Genomic DNA, 21,354 nt, shown 5'->3' on the forward strand with positions numbered 1-21,354 from the left:
GTTTTTCAGGGACTACAAGCAGTCCCGCCTTGTCTGATAGGGAAAAGATGGATTGTTTTTCTCATTAACATTCTTGATATTTCAATCTGAAGGTAAAACCAAACCTTCTAAAGAGCCTGCAGTTCACTCAGAAGAGGAGTTTGTGTCCTGTACACTGACAGCTCTTGACAATAATCTGTTATTTCTTCCAGCCTAGAATTTAAACTCTGTTCATCCAACTGTTTTTCATTTGCTTTCAGAAGAGTTAAGGCAACTGGAAATTCTCTATTTTCAGCTATGCACTGGAAATCACTAGTTAACTGCTAGCACAATTCAGTCTTAGCAGTTCCCTTAATGAGATATAATTACTGCAATTGTTCCATTTAAAATAAACACTTCAGGCTTCATAAGATTTAGTGTAGCAGATACCGATGATCTGTAGTATCGCTTTAAAATTTTGTATTGTTTGGTTTCTATTTGAGGGTATGTGGAAGATATAAATACCTGTTCTCCCTTACGCTTTCACCACCACATTAAAATAAATCCTTGTGAAAGAATATCGATTTTGGATTATTCAGAGTTGATAGTACCAATTTTTTACTCATTCAGTTTGTGCTCAGTAGAGGTAAGAGTGAAAATTCAGGAAACTGAGTCAGAGCCATCATACTGCAAGAGACACCTCTGTAGACTGACTTCAAATGATGGAGCAGGCTAGAGCAATCAACTCTTTAACTTGTCTCCAGTTTGGAGGACAGATACTGCACACAATACCTTCCGCTTCCTCTTAACCTTGAGCAGAGCACTGAGCAAGCCTCCCTGTGTTGCTCACCTTGGCCTCTGTAAGCCAGCTCAAAAAGGAGCTGGAAGGAGAGGGAGAGGGTGGTGTCTTGCTTGGGACACAAAGTGCACTTAAGTGGGGGAAAGCTGCTGGAGCAGAGAAGACCAGGCAAAAAGAGAACAGATGTAGATGGAGGATATGCTTAAATCAGGGAGCCAACCCACAAAGAAACTTCAGAGGTGATGGAAAGCAGAGGACTTTTCTAGGAATCCGAGAAGGGAAACAGGAATTTCTTCTGTGGTTTGGAGGCCCAGGTGCTGGCAGGCATTGACAGGATTAGAGGAAAATTACTCTCTCATTCAGGCAGTGAGGAGAGAGGGCTTTCTCTGAAGGCCTTTCTCTTAGTTTATATTACCCACCCCTCCTACTGCCAGTTATTCTGGTTATTATATGACTACTATTTTTTTGTATTTCAAGACTTACTAGTTTAAGACATATGGTGCCTGAGAGTACCTTGCACACTTCCAGCCAAATGGGGAAGAGGAGCAGAAGCAGTGCTCTCTTACTGAAGAGAGCAGCACTGAAGCACACACTTGCCGTCTTCCTGCTACACTGCATTTGACCAAACAGTCTGCCATTGCACTGACCAGCCTGGTTCTTGGCACTGAGAACACTGCATGTGGCATCAGTGTAAGCTGGTGAGCTCCAGACTCCAGACAAGCCACAGCAGAGGAGAGCTTCCACAGCATCTGTCTGCTTCTGCCAAGGGGGAACTGAGGGAAGCAGGAGGCCAGGGTTGTAGGGTGAGCCCCATGGCACAGCTGGGGCTGTGCTGTGCCCCCTGGCCTGGGAGGGCAGGGATCTGCCCTGGCAGGATTCCTTCAGGGCCACTGCTTCTCCTTCTGAAAATACAATGCACAATGCTGCAATAAGATGCAGTGTAGCTATTTAAAAACCAAACTAAGGAAGTGAGTGATCTTAAATTATGAGACTATTATTAATTCAAGGACCTCACAGTAAGAGTTGATTACGGGAAGCAACATGATGCAAAGAATCCAGGCTACTATTATAATTAATGACTGGGTCAAAAGTGAGGAAAAAATGAAATTATGAAAGCATTTGTCTTTTTAATTTTCAAGAGCAATATTGTCTTTGAAAATAAAATATTTTGCATATCATTTCTGCTCTCTTCAGACCATATCCTCTTCCCTTCTTACGTCATTCAGAGTAAAAAAAAAAAAAAATCAAACCTAGGAAACAACACCACAATCTAAAAATCTAATTTTTAATCTCTATTTTTAATATATTATTCTTGAATGGCAAGTGTTTGCAAGCAAAAATATTTTAAATGCAGAACAGCAAAATAGTATATATATATACTGTTCTAGCTAAAAAATACAAATCAAACCAAAACCAACAAAGACCAAAGTGCATCAACACATTAAATTTTGATTCAATGAAAAGGCATTAATGCTGACTGAGGCTTCATTGAGAGATTACAAAAATTTAGCATCAGAACCAACAGTAGTTGAAAAGACAGGAATTTTGTTTGGGAGTCAGAGCTGGTGAGTCATCAAATGTTTTCTTCCCTTCCACCTGAGGGTAAGAACTTGTCTAGTGACCACACAAGTAGCAGAGCTGACCTGAATCATAGCCCACGGTGGTTCTTAAGCAGAAGAGTGTCTCATAAGCAGAAAGCCAGTAGGAACCTGGGCTCCAAGGAGCTTTTCAATGTCAGAAGAGAAGCAATTTTCTAAGTGCTGACAAACTGTTTCAGTACACTGACATTGATTAGAGATGGGGGACAATGAAGCTCATCTTATTAAATCTGTAATATTTGTAATACTACCAGATAATGAGTGAGGTTCCAAAAACAAACACATGATAAAATAATAGAATTCTTAAGGTTGAAAAAGACCTCCAGGATCATCGAGTCCCACCTTTGACTGAACACCACTTTGTCAACTAAACCACAGTACTAAATGCCATTTCCAGTAATTTCTTGAATGGTTCCAGGGATCTTGACTCCAACATCTCCCTGGGAAGCTTCTTCCAGCTTAACCACCCCCTCAGTGAAAAAAAATTTCCCAATGTCCAAGCTGAACCTCACCTGGTGCAGTTTGAGGCCATTTCCTCTTGTCCTGTTGGTGGTTGTCTGGGAGAAGAGACCAACCTCCACCCAGCTACAGTCTCCTTTCTGGCAGTTGTAGAGAGCAATGAGGTCTCCCCTGAGCCTCTCTTTCTCCAGGCTACACAACCCCAGCTCCCTCAGCTGCTCCTCACAGGACTTGTGCTCCAGACTCTTCACCAGCTCTGCTGCCCTTCTCTGGACCTGCTCCTGCACCTCAAGGTCTTTCTTGCATTGAGAGATCCAAAACTGGACACATGATAAGAGATGCAGCCTCACCAGAGTTGAGTACAGGATGGCAATCACTGCTCTGGTCCTGCTGGCCACACTATTGCTGGTCTAGGCCAGGATGCCCTTGGCCACCTGGATACACTCCTAAATCATGTTCCGCCAGCTGTCAAACAGCCCTTCCATGTCCTTTTCCATTGGCAACTTTCCAGCCACTCTTTCCCCAGCCTGCAGAGCTGCATGAGGCTGTTGTGGCCAAAGTGCAGGGCCTGGCACTCCACCTTGTTGGACTTCATCCAGCTGGCCTTGGCCCATTGATCCTGCCTGATCCAGATCCCTCTGTAGAGCCTGCATAGTCTCTAGCAAATTAACACTCCTGCCCAAATTGTCAACCATGAACTTGCTGAGGGTGTACTCCATCCCCTTGTCCAGATTGTTGATAAAGATATTAAATAGGACTGGCTCCAATCCTGGCCACAACTGAGTGGCCACCAACTGGATGCTGCAACATTCACCACCACTCTGGTTCTGGCCATTATTCCAGTTTTTAACCCAGGGAAGAGTGCACCAGTCCAAGCCATAGGCTGCCAGTTCTTCCAGGAGAATGCTGCGGGAGAGTGTATCAAAAGTTTTACTGAAGTCCAGGTAGACTAAATCCTCAGTCCTTCCCTCATCATCAAGGTAAGTCACATGGCCATAGAAGGAAATCAGGGTGATGAACAGGACTTGTCTTTCCTAAAACCTGTGGCAGCTGGGCTTGATCCCCTGATTGTCCAGTATGTGCCGTGTGATCACACTCAGGATAATCTGATCCATAATCTTCCCCAGCACCAAGGCTGGGCTGATAGTCCTGCAGTTCCTCCTTCCAACACTTCTTGTAGAGTGGTATCACATCTGCCAACCTCCTTTTGTCTGGGACCTCCCTGGTCAACCATCATGATAACTGATGGTAAATGATGGAGAGTGACTTGGCGAGCTCTTCTGCCAGCTCCCTCAGCACCCTCTGGTGAATCCCATCCTGCCCCACATAGACTTCTGAATGTCTAAGTGGCACAATAGGTCACTCTAAACTTCCTCCTGCATTGCAGAAGGTCTGTTCTGCTCCCCATGACTGTCTACCAGCTCAGGGATCTGGTTTTCCTGAGGATAACTGGTCTTTCTGATAAAGACTCAGGGAAAGAAGACATTAAATGCCTCAGCCTTTTCCTCATGCTTGGTGACAAAGTTCCCCATCCTGCCCAAATCCAATAATGGATGGAGATTTTCCTTGGCCCTCCTTTTTTTTTTTTTAATACGTATTCATAAAACCAGATTTCATTATCTTTCACAGCAGTTAACAGATTGAGATCTAGCTGAGCTTTTGCCTTTCTCATTTTCTCTCTGCATGACCAAATGACATCTTTGTGGTCTTCCTGAGTTGCCTACCCCTTCTTCCAAAGGTCATAAACTCTCCTTTTCCCCCTCAGTTCCAGCAAAAGCTCCTTCTTCAGCCAGGTTGGTCTTCTTCTTCATCAGCTCATCTTTTGGCATATAGGGATGTCCTACTCCTGAGCCATTAAGATTTCCTTCTTAAAGAGTGTCCAGCTTTGCAGGACCCCTTTTTTCTTAAGGACAGTTTCCCAAGGAAATGTCTGGTAAGATTTAAGTACAATTAGTATTTGTGATACATATTTAAACTACAGGAGAGTAAGTTAAGATTGCAGGAGTGTGGATTAACTCTATTAAATACTCACACATCTTTATAGTTTTTCTGTCTCACATTGTAGCACCATTCCTGTGTCACAAAGCTATATAGGTCAGATGAATGGATTTCTTGTAAAGGAGGAACTCCCAAAAAGAAACAACAGAAATTGCTCTCTTGGGGTTACCACTGACAATATCCCTAGTGTCTGCCTGTCAAACATCTGAAAAGTTGCTCCTGTTTCCTAATCCTTAGACCACAGTATCTTAGGGAATACTTGAAACATTTTAGCTTCGCAGTATCTTTTGAATTGTTAATTCAAGATAATACTATAGCAATAGTATGGTCAATCTCCAAAACAAACAAACAAAACAAATAAAAAGGCTGATTTACGAAATAGAATTCATGTATTACACTACAGAGTAGAATTTAGTGTGGAACAAGTATTCAATTATACATTATCTGGTAGTTGTTCCATTAGAAAATAAATATCAGATAATAACAAGTTACGTGTAGTGCTATATTATTGCAAAATAATGATATGATTAATTCAGTATTCCAAATCTATGCAATAATTACCTTTGAATTGGCTAAAATAATTACAGTTCAAACAACAGAAACATCTACCTAGTCACCCTCCATGAGGTAATTGCATGTTTGTTGCCTGAGTTTTTCATATGAAATTACAAACAAAAATAGCAGGCAAGTGAAAGGAGAAGGGTTTTTTTCTTCTTGAGATTTAAAGTCAGTTAGCTTCCCATTTGCTTCTCCAAGTAAGTAGTAAAGTGTAGCACTACTATTGTGCTATACATCTCCATTTGGTCAGTCATCTATTACAATGCCAGTTCTAATTGACAAAGGAAATAGACCAAAACATGCTCGAACGACCATTTAATTAGCTCCCATACCAATTATAAACAACACTTCACTCACCTTCGATCAACTGACAAAAGTAGTAATGATAAATTATAGAGTAAGTGTAAATAAAGTGTTTTTAATTAGAGTAATTAATCACTTCACACATTCTTCAACCTGCTTTGTTCATTTGGATAACAGTTGAAAGAAAAACAGTGGCAAAACTCCTTTAATATCCTTTAAACATTCATTTACAGAGTTAATAGGTTGAGGCGCCTCACATCCCATCAAGAGGAGCCAACTTCTAACTGTTAGTATATGCCTAATTAAAGATCTCAAATACCAAAAAGTCACCACTTCCTTGTTTCTTCTGCCTCCCAGGTCATTTAGTTTGAATGCAGAATATTGATTCCTACCATACAACCTACTTTTTTGTTAGTTCATTAAAGTGTCTGTACTCCAAGTGAGCAGTTGCCAACCCTTCCTAAACCTGAGTTCTATTTGTTGCCCAGTTTTGCAAAGGAATGGATAATTTAAAAAGAACAGCATAACAAGAGAGAGCTTCTGATGGCAACCTGCTGGTGTCCTTCCACAGTATCTGACATTAGAGAAGAAGTGATGATAGTTGATGACAAGGTGGACAGACTTATTCCTGGTAATACCAAATTTTTTGGCATCTCATCCTGTTTTCTAAGTCCTGCTCCAAGAATTAAACTACTCCATCTGGAATGAGGAGTAAACTTTCCTTCCAAATCAGAAGGGTAAGGAACATTTATCTGTCTGTTTTAACCCCCTCCATTGCACTATATGCTATTTTTGAGGTAATCTGAAACATTCTTTGAAGAAACTCTTCATCTCTTGCCAAGATGATTTGGGATGGTTTTGGAAAGCAGAGGAATTGAGTGAGCAGAAGGGAGGCCCTGCAAGTACCACAGAGAGCAACAAAAAGCAGCGACAATGCCACATAGGTACAGACCACCTCCATTTTCCGGTCTCCAGGAAAGTTGTGAGAAATGCAGAGGCATGGGACAATAAGGAAAGTCCTTGGGAACTAGATGATGGAACTTTGTGGCAATCATAAAAAGACATTTTCTTAATTAGAAAAGGGAGAGATTAAACCAAGACAAAACTTAAGATCTGCAGTTGAAAACACAACTTGTCAGCTGCAATTGGTCAAACAAATTCTGTAGGAAAAGAAGGGTTTCCAAGGCACCTGCTAGTCTGACCTCAAAGAGAAGATAACAAGCAGCTCTCCTATAACAACAGTAATAACTATGACACCCATTCTCCCTCCAAATCTTAGACTAGAACTAGAATAGGTCTAGGAAAATATTTCAAAATCTACCTTCTAGGAGATATTAAACATTAAATATATCAGTAGCTTTATATTACAAGAAAAAATGCCAAGGCTGCAATATAGCAAAGGAATTCAATACCCCAGAAATGAAGAAAATTGAAGGGCAAAAAAGGCAGGGGGAGGGCAAAAGCAGGGACACCATCTACATGCTTAAAATGAAGAATTAATGGTAATACTTTAAATGCTTAATCAGAAGCAGCTCCCTTGTTGTGAACCAAACACATCTCTTTAGATGAGAGGCAGCAAATCTTAAATGGGTACACTGAAAACAAACTTGTTTCACAGAAAAGGAAAGTAATTTATATGCAATGCAATGCTCTACCAGCATTAAGAGGGCTATGTTCTACCTATAAATACAGAAAGGGTCTTTAGTACTGCTATAGAACATATTCTTAGGTACTGGAAAATAGGATTTTCTGGAATGAGTTTACAAGTATGGAATATGTTCATTTTCATCAAAGAATTCTATAAATTATATATATATATATACACACGTGTGTGTGTGTGTGTGTGTGTGTGTGTGTGTGTGGAGAAATGATGCAAAGAACTAGGTTGATACCATTATATAAGTGAACAATACAACTTTATCCCTTATAACTCCCCTCCTGACCTAATTACTATTGGAAAGAAATATGAAAAACACTTTATTTCAACAGTAAGTGAACTGGAAATAGAAACTAGTTTCATTAGATTCTGATTATCTTATGCTTTATACACAAGGTAACACTTCTGCCAATATTTTAAGAAGAAAACAGAGGCATCTTCTAGGATTTGAAATAATATATCTCTATTCCAAGGGATAGCAAAGCACCATAAATGTCCACAAGAAGTAGTAGAAAAGTGTAATACTTGAAGGGCATAAGAAAAAAAAAAGTTGCATTAGATCGTAACAGTAAATACTTCTTTTTTGATTCCTGGAAGATTTTTTTTTTTTTTAAACCTCATAGAATAAGGTAACATAGCAAAGCTTAAGTAATCCTGACATGATAGGGTAACTTCAGATAGTGTGTATTTGCTTTTTATACTATATAATGCATAGCATTACTTCAGATGTTTGTATGAAATGTAAAACCAGACAGATCTTCTTTCATCAGCAATACTGGGTAATGTTTGACAGCAGGAAAAATCTGGAGTTCCATTACTAATGATAGAAATTCTTGAAGATGCTGCAGATCAGGACTGAAATACATGCACTGAGCAAGAATAGATCTGTACATATTTAAGCTTAGAATACAGAAGCTGGCCTTGTCTTTGTTTTTCTTCTGTTTGTTTGGTTTGGTTTTTTAATAAAAATCTATCCTCAACTGAGTTTAAAATAAGGATAACCCTATTTATGCAAGTTTTTAATTGACCCCAAGATTAAAACAACTTTTTTTGGTAGAAGATTAATCATATTTTATGAAACTATTTGCTAATCCCTGCAGGTATTGAAAACAGGTAGTCTCTGAACAAGATAATTTATCACTGGCCATTAGGACAATGAGCTTTATTTGAGCAATAGATAAATAATACAAGAACAAGTTGGGCAGCAAGGATAACTAAATTACATTTCTGCATTAAAAAAAACCCAAAGAGGAAACATAGTGTCCTCAAGCCTTTCGATGCTGTTTCTGTGAAACTTTGCAACACTAGGAGTGGTGGAACACTTCACTGCAACAGAAGCTTGCTCTCTATTAAAATATCACTGTGGAACCACAGAACAATACTTGAGTGGGGCTCCTTAATGGGATTAGATACATTTGGAATGTGACCAGAATGAGAAATTTGTGTACAGGAGGAGGCACTGCATGTTGCAACACAGACAGGAAACTCCAACTTGGAAGGAACTGCCATGTTTCCATTTGAGAAACACTGGGTTTTGGTATTAAAAATTGCAATTTTTTAATTTGTGTTTTCATTATCAGTCTCCCATTTTTAAAGGAATAACTACATTTAAAATGGTGTGTGGGCTTTGTTTACAGGAAAAAAAGAGCTGACCATATTTTGCATTATTAAATCTTAATTTTTTGAAGTGTTTTCTACCTGTGAAAACCAGCTGCAAACATCAAGTGTTTCTAGTCACCCTCTGTGCCTAGCACAGCCTAAAATTGCTATCAATAGTACTAAACTAATGTATTCCCTTTTTATTACTAGGAAATAAAATCAGATGTTTATAGAAATCACACAAACATGATGCACGTGGAAGCTGAATGCATTATCTGAAAAGAAAATGAACAGACAAATCTCCTCTGATAGACCTAAATTAGACTGCTGAAAAAAAAAAAAAGTGCCCAACAACTTCTGATTATAAAAGCCTATAAAAGCCTCACAGATATATGGATCTAATAAAAAAGATATCAGCAGATCTATTACACTATTATGTTGTTCAATGAACTTAATTACTAGCACAAAACAGGTTTCCTCTTCTTGTGCAGAGCAAAACTCCATTTTTTCCAGACCTCTGACAGGCTTAAATCCTGGATCTTTTCTGTCCACAAAAGAAAATTACTATTTGGTCTCTGAGGTGAGGCAGTTCAGAATGTGTTTAGCTCTGCCTCAGAAGTCAATTAAAAAGTAAGTCAAAAAGGTCAACATTTTATTACAATCTTTTTCAAATCTGTCAAAACCTCCTCTGCCATAAACACAAAACTATACCCTTCTGCTTTCTTTCTCTTGTCCACACAAATGTGCACCACTCGCTGCTCTCACACTGTCCTGAGAAAATGCATTTCTCCATCTATAAGGCCAGAATGGAAAAAATGGAAGCAGCTCTCTAATCTACATTACCACAGAAGTCACAAAAATCCTACTTGATTGAGAGCTGTGTAAACTGCATTAAGCACAACAGAAATCAAACCCAAATCCATACCTGCCAAAGTTTTATCTTCCACATACATCATTTTACATAGGCTAACAAGCCAACCACCTCTTTTTTCCAGGGCTGCATCTCCACAATGCTTATGCCCACAAGCTGGCATCAGCAGATCCCAGAATTCGATGGCACTCCTGGCACTCGTGACTGTGCCGAGTGTGCAGGCACTGGCATTGCCACTGAGGCAGGAGTAGGGTGAGTGGTTTATCAGTCTCTTGTGGGGATGTGGGTGCATTTGTTTCCTGGCCCATACTATAGGCACAATATTTAATGATGTTCTTTTGCACTGTAGGTTCAGATGCCAAAAGCCTTCCTTTGTTCTGCTCCTACAGATGCTACTATAAGTCACTGTCATTTCCTAACGAGTTTCAGTAGCTGCTTCCTGCAGTAGATGAGGAAACACCTGGTTGCTTGTAGAGGATTTGTGTTTGACACAGACTAAGCATTACAAACTGATCATTACCTCCTATCCATCTTTGATGTTGCTACTAATTGTTCCTGCTTTCCTGGTCTTGACTCTCATCTTTCCATTTCCCCCTTCCATGTATGTTTTACCTGCTGTTACTTCTTTTTTTTTTTTCTTCACTATTTTGTACTACAGTACTAAAGCTGGATTGTGAGTGGTTGTTTTCCTTAGGCATGGATTGCAAGTCAGCTGCACAGCATTAAATGACACTAGATACCAAAATCAAATTAATCACAGGACAAGTTCAGAGATTTGAAGTAATATTGTGGTATCAGTATGGAATTTATATATAAACATATATTTCATCTTACAGATATAAGTAAACCATGAAAATCCATGTTACAGGTCAAACCACATTGAAACAAAAATTCAGCATGTAGGCTGCTGTGCAGAAATTGAGGGAAATTAGAAATTCTTTAGTTGCAATGTTCTCATAGTGTTACCTCAGGACTACCAACATGACACAACAATGCACATTCTGGGTTCACTTCTAGTTAGTTAATAGTAAAACATGTGAAAAGTCAGGACAGCAAGGTCACTTATATGCAGAAAATATGTGTGGGTTTTGATGAATTATTTTTTTTTGTCTCTGAAGATGAATGATCATCTGTTTTGGGGACAAGCACTGAGGCTGTATTGCATGCCATGTGAAAAAAAAAATTAAAAAAATATAAAGGAAGAAAATAAAATAAAATATGGGAATTGAAACAAGAAAGTACACAAAAGAAAAGGATGTGGTAAGACAGAAATGGGTGGTTTAGGGAAAGGAAGTGCATTAAAGAAAGGCAAGACAGCATAGAAAGGGAGAAGGCTGGACGTTAAAATGGTGTGAGTGTCTCAAGCTGGAGAACTTCCTGAGGAGAGGAAATTGCAAGAGGCAGCCTACAGAAGTTTAAGTACAAAAATAAGGGCATGTACTGGGCTATCAGTTCTGAACAGCACTTTTGCCAGTGGCTTCTAGTGCTTTCCCCCTAGAAGCCTATAAACACATGCAGGCATCTACCAATCTACAGAAGGGCTGCAGAAGAATTGAGATGATTGGAGCCCTGCACAGGAGGGTGCCCAGAGCAACTTCTGTGCCACCTCTGAGGAAACCAGGGAAAGCATAAACTGCTTCCCTGAACACTGATGGTTCATTCAGCCTTCACCAGGCTTCCTGCTTGCAACAACTACACATGGACTTGAAGACAGGCAGCAAACCAAAGAGAAACAAGATCAGCTGGACTTGAGTCCATCCCGAAGTAGATACCAAAGTCTGTCAGGAATCCTGGTGGAGAAAGCCCATACTGTGACTCTACTCCTAAGTTTGGTCTCCTCCGGCCTGCATAAGGGAAGCAGCCAAAAAGGAAAACTTCACTCATGCTCTTAAAGTAAGAGCACTGACATGAATTTACCAAGATGTGATATGTCAGGAGCAGATGTGCCTGTTATACCATCATGATACCCAGAAGGGCAGAGGTGACGGAGTACTGCATGACAGCGTTTGAGCTATATCTCTTCTTCTGGTGCTATTCTCAATGCCTTTGAGCTCTGCCTGTGACAGAGAATGAAAACAAGAGTCCAAGCTCAGGATGCTTTGTGCTGATGGAGCATTTCCTGAGGCAGCACTGGCTGTAAACACTTAGGCTGAGATGTAAGAGCCGGCTCTCAGCAGCACTAGAGCCAGCTTTATTTCATCAAATTCTAATGTCTTAGTGGGATGTAGCAATGAATCTACAGAAGCTTTTCATGGTCAGCTATTTTGTAAAGACTTTCATCTCCTGCTGAGGATTGCCCCTGGAAAGCAGGTCTCTGTTTGTGATAAGCCAGTGGTTACTGCAATGTTAAATGCCTTAACAGTTATTTAATGCTCACACTTAGGGTGACTAGGACAGAAAGAGGAGATGGGTAAAGGAAACATCCCCATTTCTAAGAAATCTACATATTTAACAACTACTTCAAAAGGCTGAATTTGACTTGCAGTTGAGACAATTCCTTTCTAACTTTCTATGTGAGAACATACCATGAACAACTGTGAAATCACCCTTTGAAAAATGGTGTCCCCCTTTCAGAGATTTACTCCACTACAAATTAGGCAAAGATGACTTCTAAACTCCAAAGTTTTGAAGTGAAGATTGGCCAAAGGCTTGTTTTAGAAAAGATTAATGGTGTAAAGAGAGGCGCCCAAACTATCCAACCATAAATATTTATCCTAAATTTATTATGACATTGACAAAAGTTTCCACAATAAATCAAAATTTCCTCAGACTTCATACTCTGAGAGATTTATCTGGAGCTATGAACTGTTGAGTCAGACACTGCTGGGTTTGCATTAATGCAGCAGACAAAAGATACCCTGTGTTAGGCACTTATGCCACTTCTACCCTAAAGACTCTGATCCTGAAATGGAGGAGGGGCATGTACACTTCCTAGGGCTTTTTCAGCTTGGAAACATATTCAAAGAGCACATGATTTTATTAGTGTGCATGTTTACCAGGAGATCCCAAAAGAACACCTCTGTTGTGTGCACAGAGAATGACTAAGGTGGATAACCCTGGCTCTCAGAGCAGACGATGAAATGGAAATAACTTCATCTGTCAAAAAATTGTGATGTCCGCTGTTGCCAAATTTCATCTCATTGAGCATGTCCAGCCATCTGACAGGTGGCAATTTCACAAAGCAAGAGCTATGGGATGGAAAAGACATAAACAGACATCCTTTTACAAATTCATTGTGTAAATAGTGCCTATTTGTTTCAATATATTTTCACTATCTATGAAAAAATCAGCTATGATAAAAGTTGAAAATCATACAGGTTGAATAAGGAGTGCTTTTTTTCAAGCTGAGATATCTGCTTTCCCACTGGGTAATGAAGATCTCTCTTATTACAAAAAAATTGCTGAAACAAAAGTGAATTAAGAGAATAAAGTAAGAGTTTCGCCTACCTTTCCAGCCTCATAATTAGACCAGGGTTTTAAGTGAAATCCACATCTGTCTAATGCAACATCTGTATATAATTTCATGTGGTAAAATATTCTTGTAACATAATTCTTCAGAGGGAAAAAATCCCAGCATCTAAATGATACTGCTATCTATTTGTGCTACATTTGGGGCAAATAGTTTCAAATTACTAAAGGAGTTGATATATTCTGGGATTGAGAGCAGAGTGGTAAACCATTATTTTTCTTCCCCAGAAGAACTTGGACACTCTTAACTGCCTGCATTTCTGTCAATATGTAACATCTGTGAAGTGCATTACAAAATGACCTTAGCTGAGAAGATGACGTTATTAAATCTCCATTGTATTTATTCCCTTATCAGTGCTCTGAATTCTGCAATTAATCCTGAGCACCAGGACAACAGGGTCACAAATATAAATAAAAATATGTATCCAGAAAATGTGGGGGAAGAAAAATCTCCATAAATCTGGAGTACTTGCAGTGTGGTGTGGGAATAACTGCAATCCTAATAGAAACCTCTTCTTCTAAAAATTAAAAACTGAAATTAAAAATTATCAAGACAATTGGGAGAACTATTCAGAAAGTTTTCTGCTCCATGTCAATGAGAGCTCTGTTCCTACAGTCTGTGCTGTTGATTTAGAGAGCAAATGAGGAAGGTTGCCAAATGAAGTGATGAAGCACGTGAAAAAATAATGAAATTATTCTGTTTCAGTTAGAAATATAAACACTGAAAGTTTCATAAATCTGCCCCGTAATCCTTTAAAGACCAGTCCTATGGTCATTTTGTGGAGGATGAAGCAAAGGAAAAAGCTTGGAAGATTTAAGAATAGATAAATTAAAATTAGAGACTTCTGTATTAGCAGATATTAGAGCCTGTGGTTTAAGTTAGGAAGAAAGTGCCAATGGATTTGCTCAGTAATCTTAGAAGTCTTCTAACCCTCCTTTTGCTAATGCCATGACAGAAGGAAAAACCACTGCCTGTCTCCACTGCTGTAGCCTGCAAGGATGCAGTGTATTTTGTAAAGACTCAGTGAGCTTCAGCTAATTGTCTCAGAAATTGTTTTGATGACAGTTGCATGTCAATCCTCTAATGTGGCATGCTAATGACCCACAGGAATAGGGTGACAGAGAAACAAATAGAAGGGAAAGAAATATAGAACCAGCTTTTCCACTTGTTCCACTTTTACCTTACACTACCCATCTATAAACTACAAATTTACAATCATCAGGAAGATGTAGTTAGGTCTCAACAACTGCTTAGAGGACTCCAGCTTCTCTGTCACAGAGGATGGATATCTAGGGGCCTCAGGCAGTTCATCAGGATCCTTCCCACTCATCTGCAGGCCAGACTGCAATCTTATTAAACCTTAATGACAAATGTCCTTAGCAACCAATCTTCTTAAATCAGACAGCTAGATATCTGTGTTTACTCTCCTTCCTTCCATGCAGCTTTCCACCTTTTCAACTGTTCTTACATATGATGTGAATGGGGAAAAAAGGAGAAAAACAAAACAAAACCAAAAAAGAAGGTGCATTGACAAGGCAGTAAAAGGAATGGATCTGAAGTAGTTGTGCGATTTTGAGACAGTGGTGCAGTGATGAGGAGAGGAAATAATGTCTTGCTTCTTTTTCCCACATTTTTCCAAGATTTCTAGTCAGAAATACTAATATTTTGTCTCCGCAGTGCATATTCAGCCCTCACAAAATTTATTTTCACATGCCTTTCCTCACTAGATTAAACCATTCTGCCATGAAAATACTTTTCCTGAGCTACATTCACTGACCAGTACTGCTGTGTCTCCTGAAACATCCCTAATGAGATAACTCTGTCCTGAATAAATTTCGTTCCTCTGCATGTTTCCTCACCCAGTGATTTCAGGTCCTGCACTTACTGTGCATTCCCATCCCTCTTCCATGACTCGTTTCCAGCATCTTATATGTGATTACACTGACTTTCACATATCTGGTCTTTCCCCTGACCCTATTTAAGGTGACAGTTACTTATCTTCATTTATGCAAAAGCAGTACTTTTGAGTTCCCATTAGAAAAAGGTAATGGCAGAAGGAAGAAATGTTTTCAGAAAGGAGCAGCCAGGCAAGCTGGGTGTTACAGCAATGTAGAGCAGAGAGGAGGATGGATTGAGTGCCCTCAGGGTGACCCCTGGACCCTCTGTAGTTGATGGCTACTGACACTAGCAGGAGCCTGTATGTGGCTTCCCTCAGGGACTGAGAGGATGTGTGGAACACTGTTGTTCTGCTGATGATCCCCAGGAACACTCAGGACAGGCTGAATGCCCCTGTGAGGCCACAAAACTATGACATGTTTGATGTAAACTGGAGTGACATAGTCTTGACAGATCTAGAGCTACACAGAGATAATGAGAAATCACTGCAGTATGGGGAACTGGGCCATAGAGATGCAGGCTCAGGGTTCCAGTCAGATGCAGTTTCTTGCATAATTCTGGAAATTTCCTGACTTTTTGTCTGTCAATTGTAGCTGGAAGCACATGGTTTGAGGAACACAACAAAAAACTGAGTTGGGACAGAAGAAAGAGGTGGGCAATGGTGCAGGAGCACCCCTTGGCTGCATATAACCTTGTCCCAGGGTCAGCTCCACCACAGGAAGCTTGTATGAGAGCTTGCTGCAGTTACGAATCTGCTTGTCTGATAATAATTACTTTAAAACCAGTGATCATACTGCTTTCATTTAACCAAAGAAAGAAGTTTTATATACTTAAGGTTTTTCACAGTTGCTGATTCACACTCAATAGAGATAATTAGAGCATCTCTATTAGCAATACAGAGCCCCTCCTGTGTAAAACCCTTTCATGTGACTTGTCCTATTAGCCTTTTTTTCCTGGCTTTTATTTGCTCCTAAAGGAATAGCACATGTGAAGTGATGTTTGGGATTTAGAGTATTATAACAGCTCACTGTGTCACTATGTGACGACTTTTTAAAACTAAGTCTGAGAAAATCAGAGTGTGTGAAACCAAATTGTAAAGATTCTGAGTAGAGACACACTAATCCTCTACAAAGGCAGGGCTACTGATAGATGAAGTCATTAGACTAGATGCACACAGTTCAGAAAAGGAAGCTGTGGTCATATCACTGGGCAGGCTTTCATATGATGATTTAAAAAAATCTGTTTCAAAGGCATGGCAGGCAGGAAATGCTTTCCTCAGAGTCAGTCTTGTTACTTAAAATACAGTTTTGCAGTCAAATTGCAGAGAAGTAAACATAAGTAAAATTGTCAAACTGGGAGCTCAAAAGTTAGAAAATGCCAGACCAAGTCTCCTTTTCTGAGTCATTGCTCTTCCCCTCCTTCTTTGCCTTATGGCCAGTGCACACAATGCAAAATGGTTTTTACTGCATCATGTCAGGTCTCCACTGAAGAATGTTTAATACAAAGGAAAAAAAAAGTAGCACCCTGGTAGATAATTCTACAGCACTCAACGTTTACTTCAGATACATCACAAATGGTGATTTTTGGAATACCTGTAAAGTGAGACATTTATATAGAACTAATTTCCTATTTCAAGATTGAAAGTATTAAGAACTATAGTGTCTAGGAAATGCAAATACTATGTTTGAGACATTACAGAGTGGGCTTTAAACTTCCTTTTTGTATCATGCTTCAAATATTTGAGATTGTGCTCCCACAGGGTTCTGTTACAGCGGTTTCTTCTCAGCACACCTAACTGGGAACACTCAAAACTATGTATCAGCAGAAAATACTTTAAATGATTTCACAACTATAATCGGAAAGCTTTAGAATACAAAGGAGGGACAGAATAAAATTTTACGTAAATATGAGACTTTTGTTTTCATTGTGCATGTGTGTTCTACTTGTTGCTTACAGATGTCAGAAGCATTCTCCCCTCTAGTGTGCTGTTGCAATTTGAGCCTCTCTTTGGGGTAAATGAGGCATGGACAGAAAATGTACAAAATAGGGCATGATAATAACTGTTTTCTAATGCATTCATAAGAAATTTAAATTATGATGTACAGACAATCTTGATTTTTGTACTTTTGATGTTTAAAACACAGTAACATTTTACCTGTCTGATGTGCTTGCAACATTTTACTTGAAATTCAAAAAAGACCCCCCATACCAGAAAAAAAACCAAAAAAACAAAAAAACAGTATATGACATCCTAATTGTATTTATGAGTGATTAGCAGAGCTGCAACTGTTAGCTCTGGCATATAGATCTGATTCTTAATGAAACCCATAAATGGCAAACAGCAATCTAGTTTTATTACAACTAAGCTCAGAGCAGAGGAATAAGGGCACTGTGACAAAAGGCTTTATAAATATTTCCTGACAATGCAGATGATCAAGCATGCAGCTCTGTGGTGAAGCCTGCTTCCTTGTAAGCACATGCACCTGCCTGTTCTCTCCAAACCTATGTTTCTTAGGGACAGCTTCTATCCTGTCCATAATGATACCACTTTTCCTTTTCTTGGCTGTCATTCTCATCACCCTGTTGTTCCCTGTCTTTGCACCTAACCCTTGCTCCCACAAACAGATCATCCAGCCAAGAAAACTCAGCTTTCAATATTCTGTATGGATCTCCTGCTTCAACGAACCTTGGATCCTCTCCTGATGATCCTCTACAAATCTATGTCTATTGCTCCTCTTCTCCATCACTGTTTTCCATTTGCCCATGTTCTTTAGTCTTCTATCTACTTTCTTCTACATTCGTCTTTCTACCTGCATTCCTATTTATATTTTAGATTATTGTGATTCTCCCTAGAAATGTCTTTAGTATTAGTTTTCTTCATATACACAGACTTCACTCCATGTACTATCTTTATCTTTCTCTACCATTTTTCTTAGTTTCCATCTCTTAAGCCAATTTCTGGCTGCTTCTAGCCAACAATCTATCCACTCACTGCACAGCTCTGCAGACAGAATGGCTGGTAAGTGACCAGTCAGCCAACCTTGGAGAAAAGACTTCATCTTTCTTGCTCCAGCTGCTATTCTGCGCATCATCTTTAAGTTCACTTATTTCTATCTGTGTATCCACAAGAAAGTTTTAGTTGTAAGGTGTTACCAGCTACCTGGCAAAGTGGTTACAATCAGACATCAGACTTCTCCACAGCCACCCAGTATGTTTCATTTTATTACCTTTTGATAGTGAAAAAGGGCTGTTTGAATGTTGTTTTTATGGAGGTGATGCTGAAGTTTTGTAACATGACCTTATAGTATAGTACAGCAGCATTGCAATTAGAAAATATTTTCCTTTAAAATATATTTCAAGTGCTTGTTTTTTCCCAAAAAAACTAGCAGCACTTACAGACATGCATTCAATTTCAAAGCATAAAAGTTTTGGATTCTAGAAAACATTTCTAGCAACTTACTTTCACTGGCTGAATAGTCCTGTGGGTCGAGTATCCCTGATTCCTGCAGCGATCTAATACAGGAGTCCACCAGCTCCAGACCAGTGGTGAGTTCATCTTCTATATCCTTCTGACCATCTGTAATGACATTAACAACATAAAAACATAAAAGAAGGGCAAAAAGGTAAAGCCATTTACAAGACAAAAGCTAAAACCAGTTGTATGCAACTAAGCATTCACAGCTGATGAAGGAATGGAGGCCACACACTCCCAGGACATGGCCATACTAAAAATTGTGCCATCCTTTGAAAGCGTGGCCATGGATTAATACAAGCAAAATGAGACTATTTAGGTCTAGTAGTAAAAAAAGCCAGAGAAATATTTAGCAATGCCCCTTCTCAAAACTCTGCATTAGTTTCAGTGTACTTTTTGTCAACCCTAACAACTTTTGCCAAATCTTGTCACTTTTTAAGTACAGTTTTCACACACTAGCAATGAGAAAAAAAACAAAAAAACCTCCACATATATCAATGTGCTTGTCCCTTCCATCTTCTTTAGGTAAAAATTATCTTTCTGGGAGAGAATGTAATACATACATATAGATAGGTATATTACCTTGTGTTTGCCAGTGAAACTGCTCTTCTGTTGAACTGGAAACAGAAAGAAAAAAGTAATTATTTTTAATCAAACTGGTTTGTACTGTGCCATGAATATTCAGATATAAATCTATTCTTAATGAACTGATTTAAGAGAAGAACACACTTAAGAATAAAACCTTATTTGAGTACATAATTTTATATGTATTTTAAATTAATTACTTAATTACTTAAATTAATTACAGCATTCATCCAGCTGGAGGGTAGCATCTTTATTTCTTCCTCAAGCAATCTGAATCATACATATAGAAATTGGCTTCTTGGTCTTGATATACAAACTACACTATTTCAAAGCAAAAACATTAGCATTCTTCAACTTTTTGGATCCTTCCATTTGTCTGACTCTCCATGTTTATCAATAAAATTGTAAATTGCTTTCTCAAGTGAATAGTTACATGTGATTTCTGCAAGAAATTATGAGTATGAGTCCTGGTTCTACTGATCATCATGTGCATTTTTATATTATTCAAATGTGCAGCTAAGTTAATTCAATTGGCCTACACAGGAGAGAAAATTTAGATGTGTTTGTGCTTCTATGTACAAGCACTCAAGCAACAGAAGGTCTTAATTTTAAAATAATGAGCATGCACACTAGAGGATGGGTTAGGTAGGGTTTGTTGTTTTTTTTTTTTCCAATAAAATGAAAGATTAATTCAAATGAATGATAAAATAAATTGTATATTCAGTTAGGCAATGACTACACTTTACTCCAAGGCATGTTCTGTTTATGCTTCAATATACGTCTTTCTCACATGGCAAGAATATAAAAAGGATTGAAGTTACTTGGTTCTACCTATTCTTTTGATAACAGTGAACTGATTATTACACCCATGACTGAAAGATTGTTCTGTACATTACGTGATTTAAATCTCTAATTATTTTCCCTTTTCCCAACAGATCCTTGATCATTTATGAATATATCAGTATACCTCCTACTATCTATGTTCTGAACAACAGTAATGTAAATGAAATCAAGTATTTTCTTGTGGATGTTTATTTTTACAGTAAAGAACTTGTGTAAATTATTTACCAGTTTTTCAAGTGTTTAAAAAAGAAAAAATAATTATTGTCTAACAGTTCTAAAAGGACTTTTAATTTCTACCTGGCATAATAAATGTTAACCTGGAAAGTTCAAATGTATACATCATCATAAATTTCCTTATACAACTTATGGTTTATATTGACTCACTGTAATGAGATGTTATAGATTAAGAAGACAGTCCTTTGATGAGATAGTGAACTAAAACTCTTGCATTCAAGTCCACTGAAATTAACAATATTGAAGAGAAGTGTTGCCAGAGTCCTCAAACAATAATCATTGCAAAATGCTGAACTGGATGAAATTATTTAAATTACCTTTTGAAAGGAAGTCCTAGTAGTGACTAGGGACAGTGACTCTTTTTGAAATAACACTTTTTCCAATTTTACATTCCTTTTTTCTGATTTTCAGATTTACTAAATAACTGCAGCTTCATCTGAAACACTGGGACTTGAGAGCAATCTTCCTTTCTGTAATTAGCAGAATCCATAATAAGTAATATACTACTTTCCACTCTAGAGTCCTTCTTCCAGTATCCAGATTTCTTAGTGATAGATATCACCTCACCAGCCAGAAAAAAATAATATCTCAGGTGGCATTCTTCCTGGCAGAATGAATTACTAGACATTGGTGGCAAGGACATGATGATGTGAAAGCCTATGCCACCTCATCCAAATAAGTCAGAAAAGAAAATCAAACTCATGCATAAAGAGTGAATAGCCACTTACAGGAATTCAAGCCTAGTCCTTTTTAAGTAGCAAACTTGTACAAAATGTAACAAAGGTCATTATGTTCAATGAATCACTTGTGGCTGATTTGCAGTAATCCCCAATATCACTTACCTGACTTCCACAGAAACACTGTACAGTATACATATAAATCTCAGGATCACAATGAATTTTCACTACATTTTGACTTTTCCAATTTTAGTCATTTTCTCCTCACCAGTACAGTAATAGTCTTTCAATAAATAATGTCACATTTAGAGTCATGATGGCATAGAGTCATGATCCATCATCAGAATTTTTATCCTAATGCTACTGTCTTATTCAACA

At 38.5% G+C, this 21,354-nt stretch overlaps 1 protein-coding gene across 7 annotated transcripts in view; it reads right to left on the reverse strand.

Moving 5' to 3' along the window:
• The window catches only part of CTNND2 (catenin delta 2), a 641,711-nt gene that overhangs the window by 290,892 nt on the left and 329,465 nt on the right, over positions 1-21,354 (reverse strand). For all 7 annotated transcript variants that reach the window (XM_031503970.2, XM_031503967.2, XM_031503965.2 and 4 more), the window contains 2 exons: positions 19,220-19,254; positions 18,626-18,742 (listed from right to left, as the gene is read on the reverse strand). In XM_031503970.2, the coding sequence (XP_031359830.2) occupies positions 18,626-18,742; positions 19,220-19,254 (152 nt within the window). The remainder of the gene's footprint in view (positions 1-18,625; positions 18,743-19,219; positions 19,255-21,354) is intronic.

This window comes from Lonchura striata, chromosome 1 (genome assembly GCF_046129695.1).
Source record: "Lonchura striata isolate bLonStr1 chromosome 1, bLonStr1.mat, whole genome shotgun sequence".
In the NCBI taxonomy this organism is placed as follows: Eukaryota; Metazoa; Chordata; class Aves; order Passeriformes; family Estrildidae; genus Lonchura; species Lonchura striata.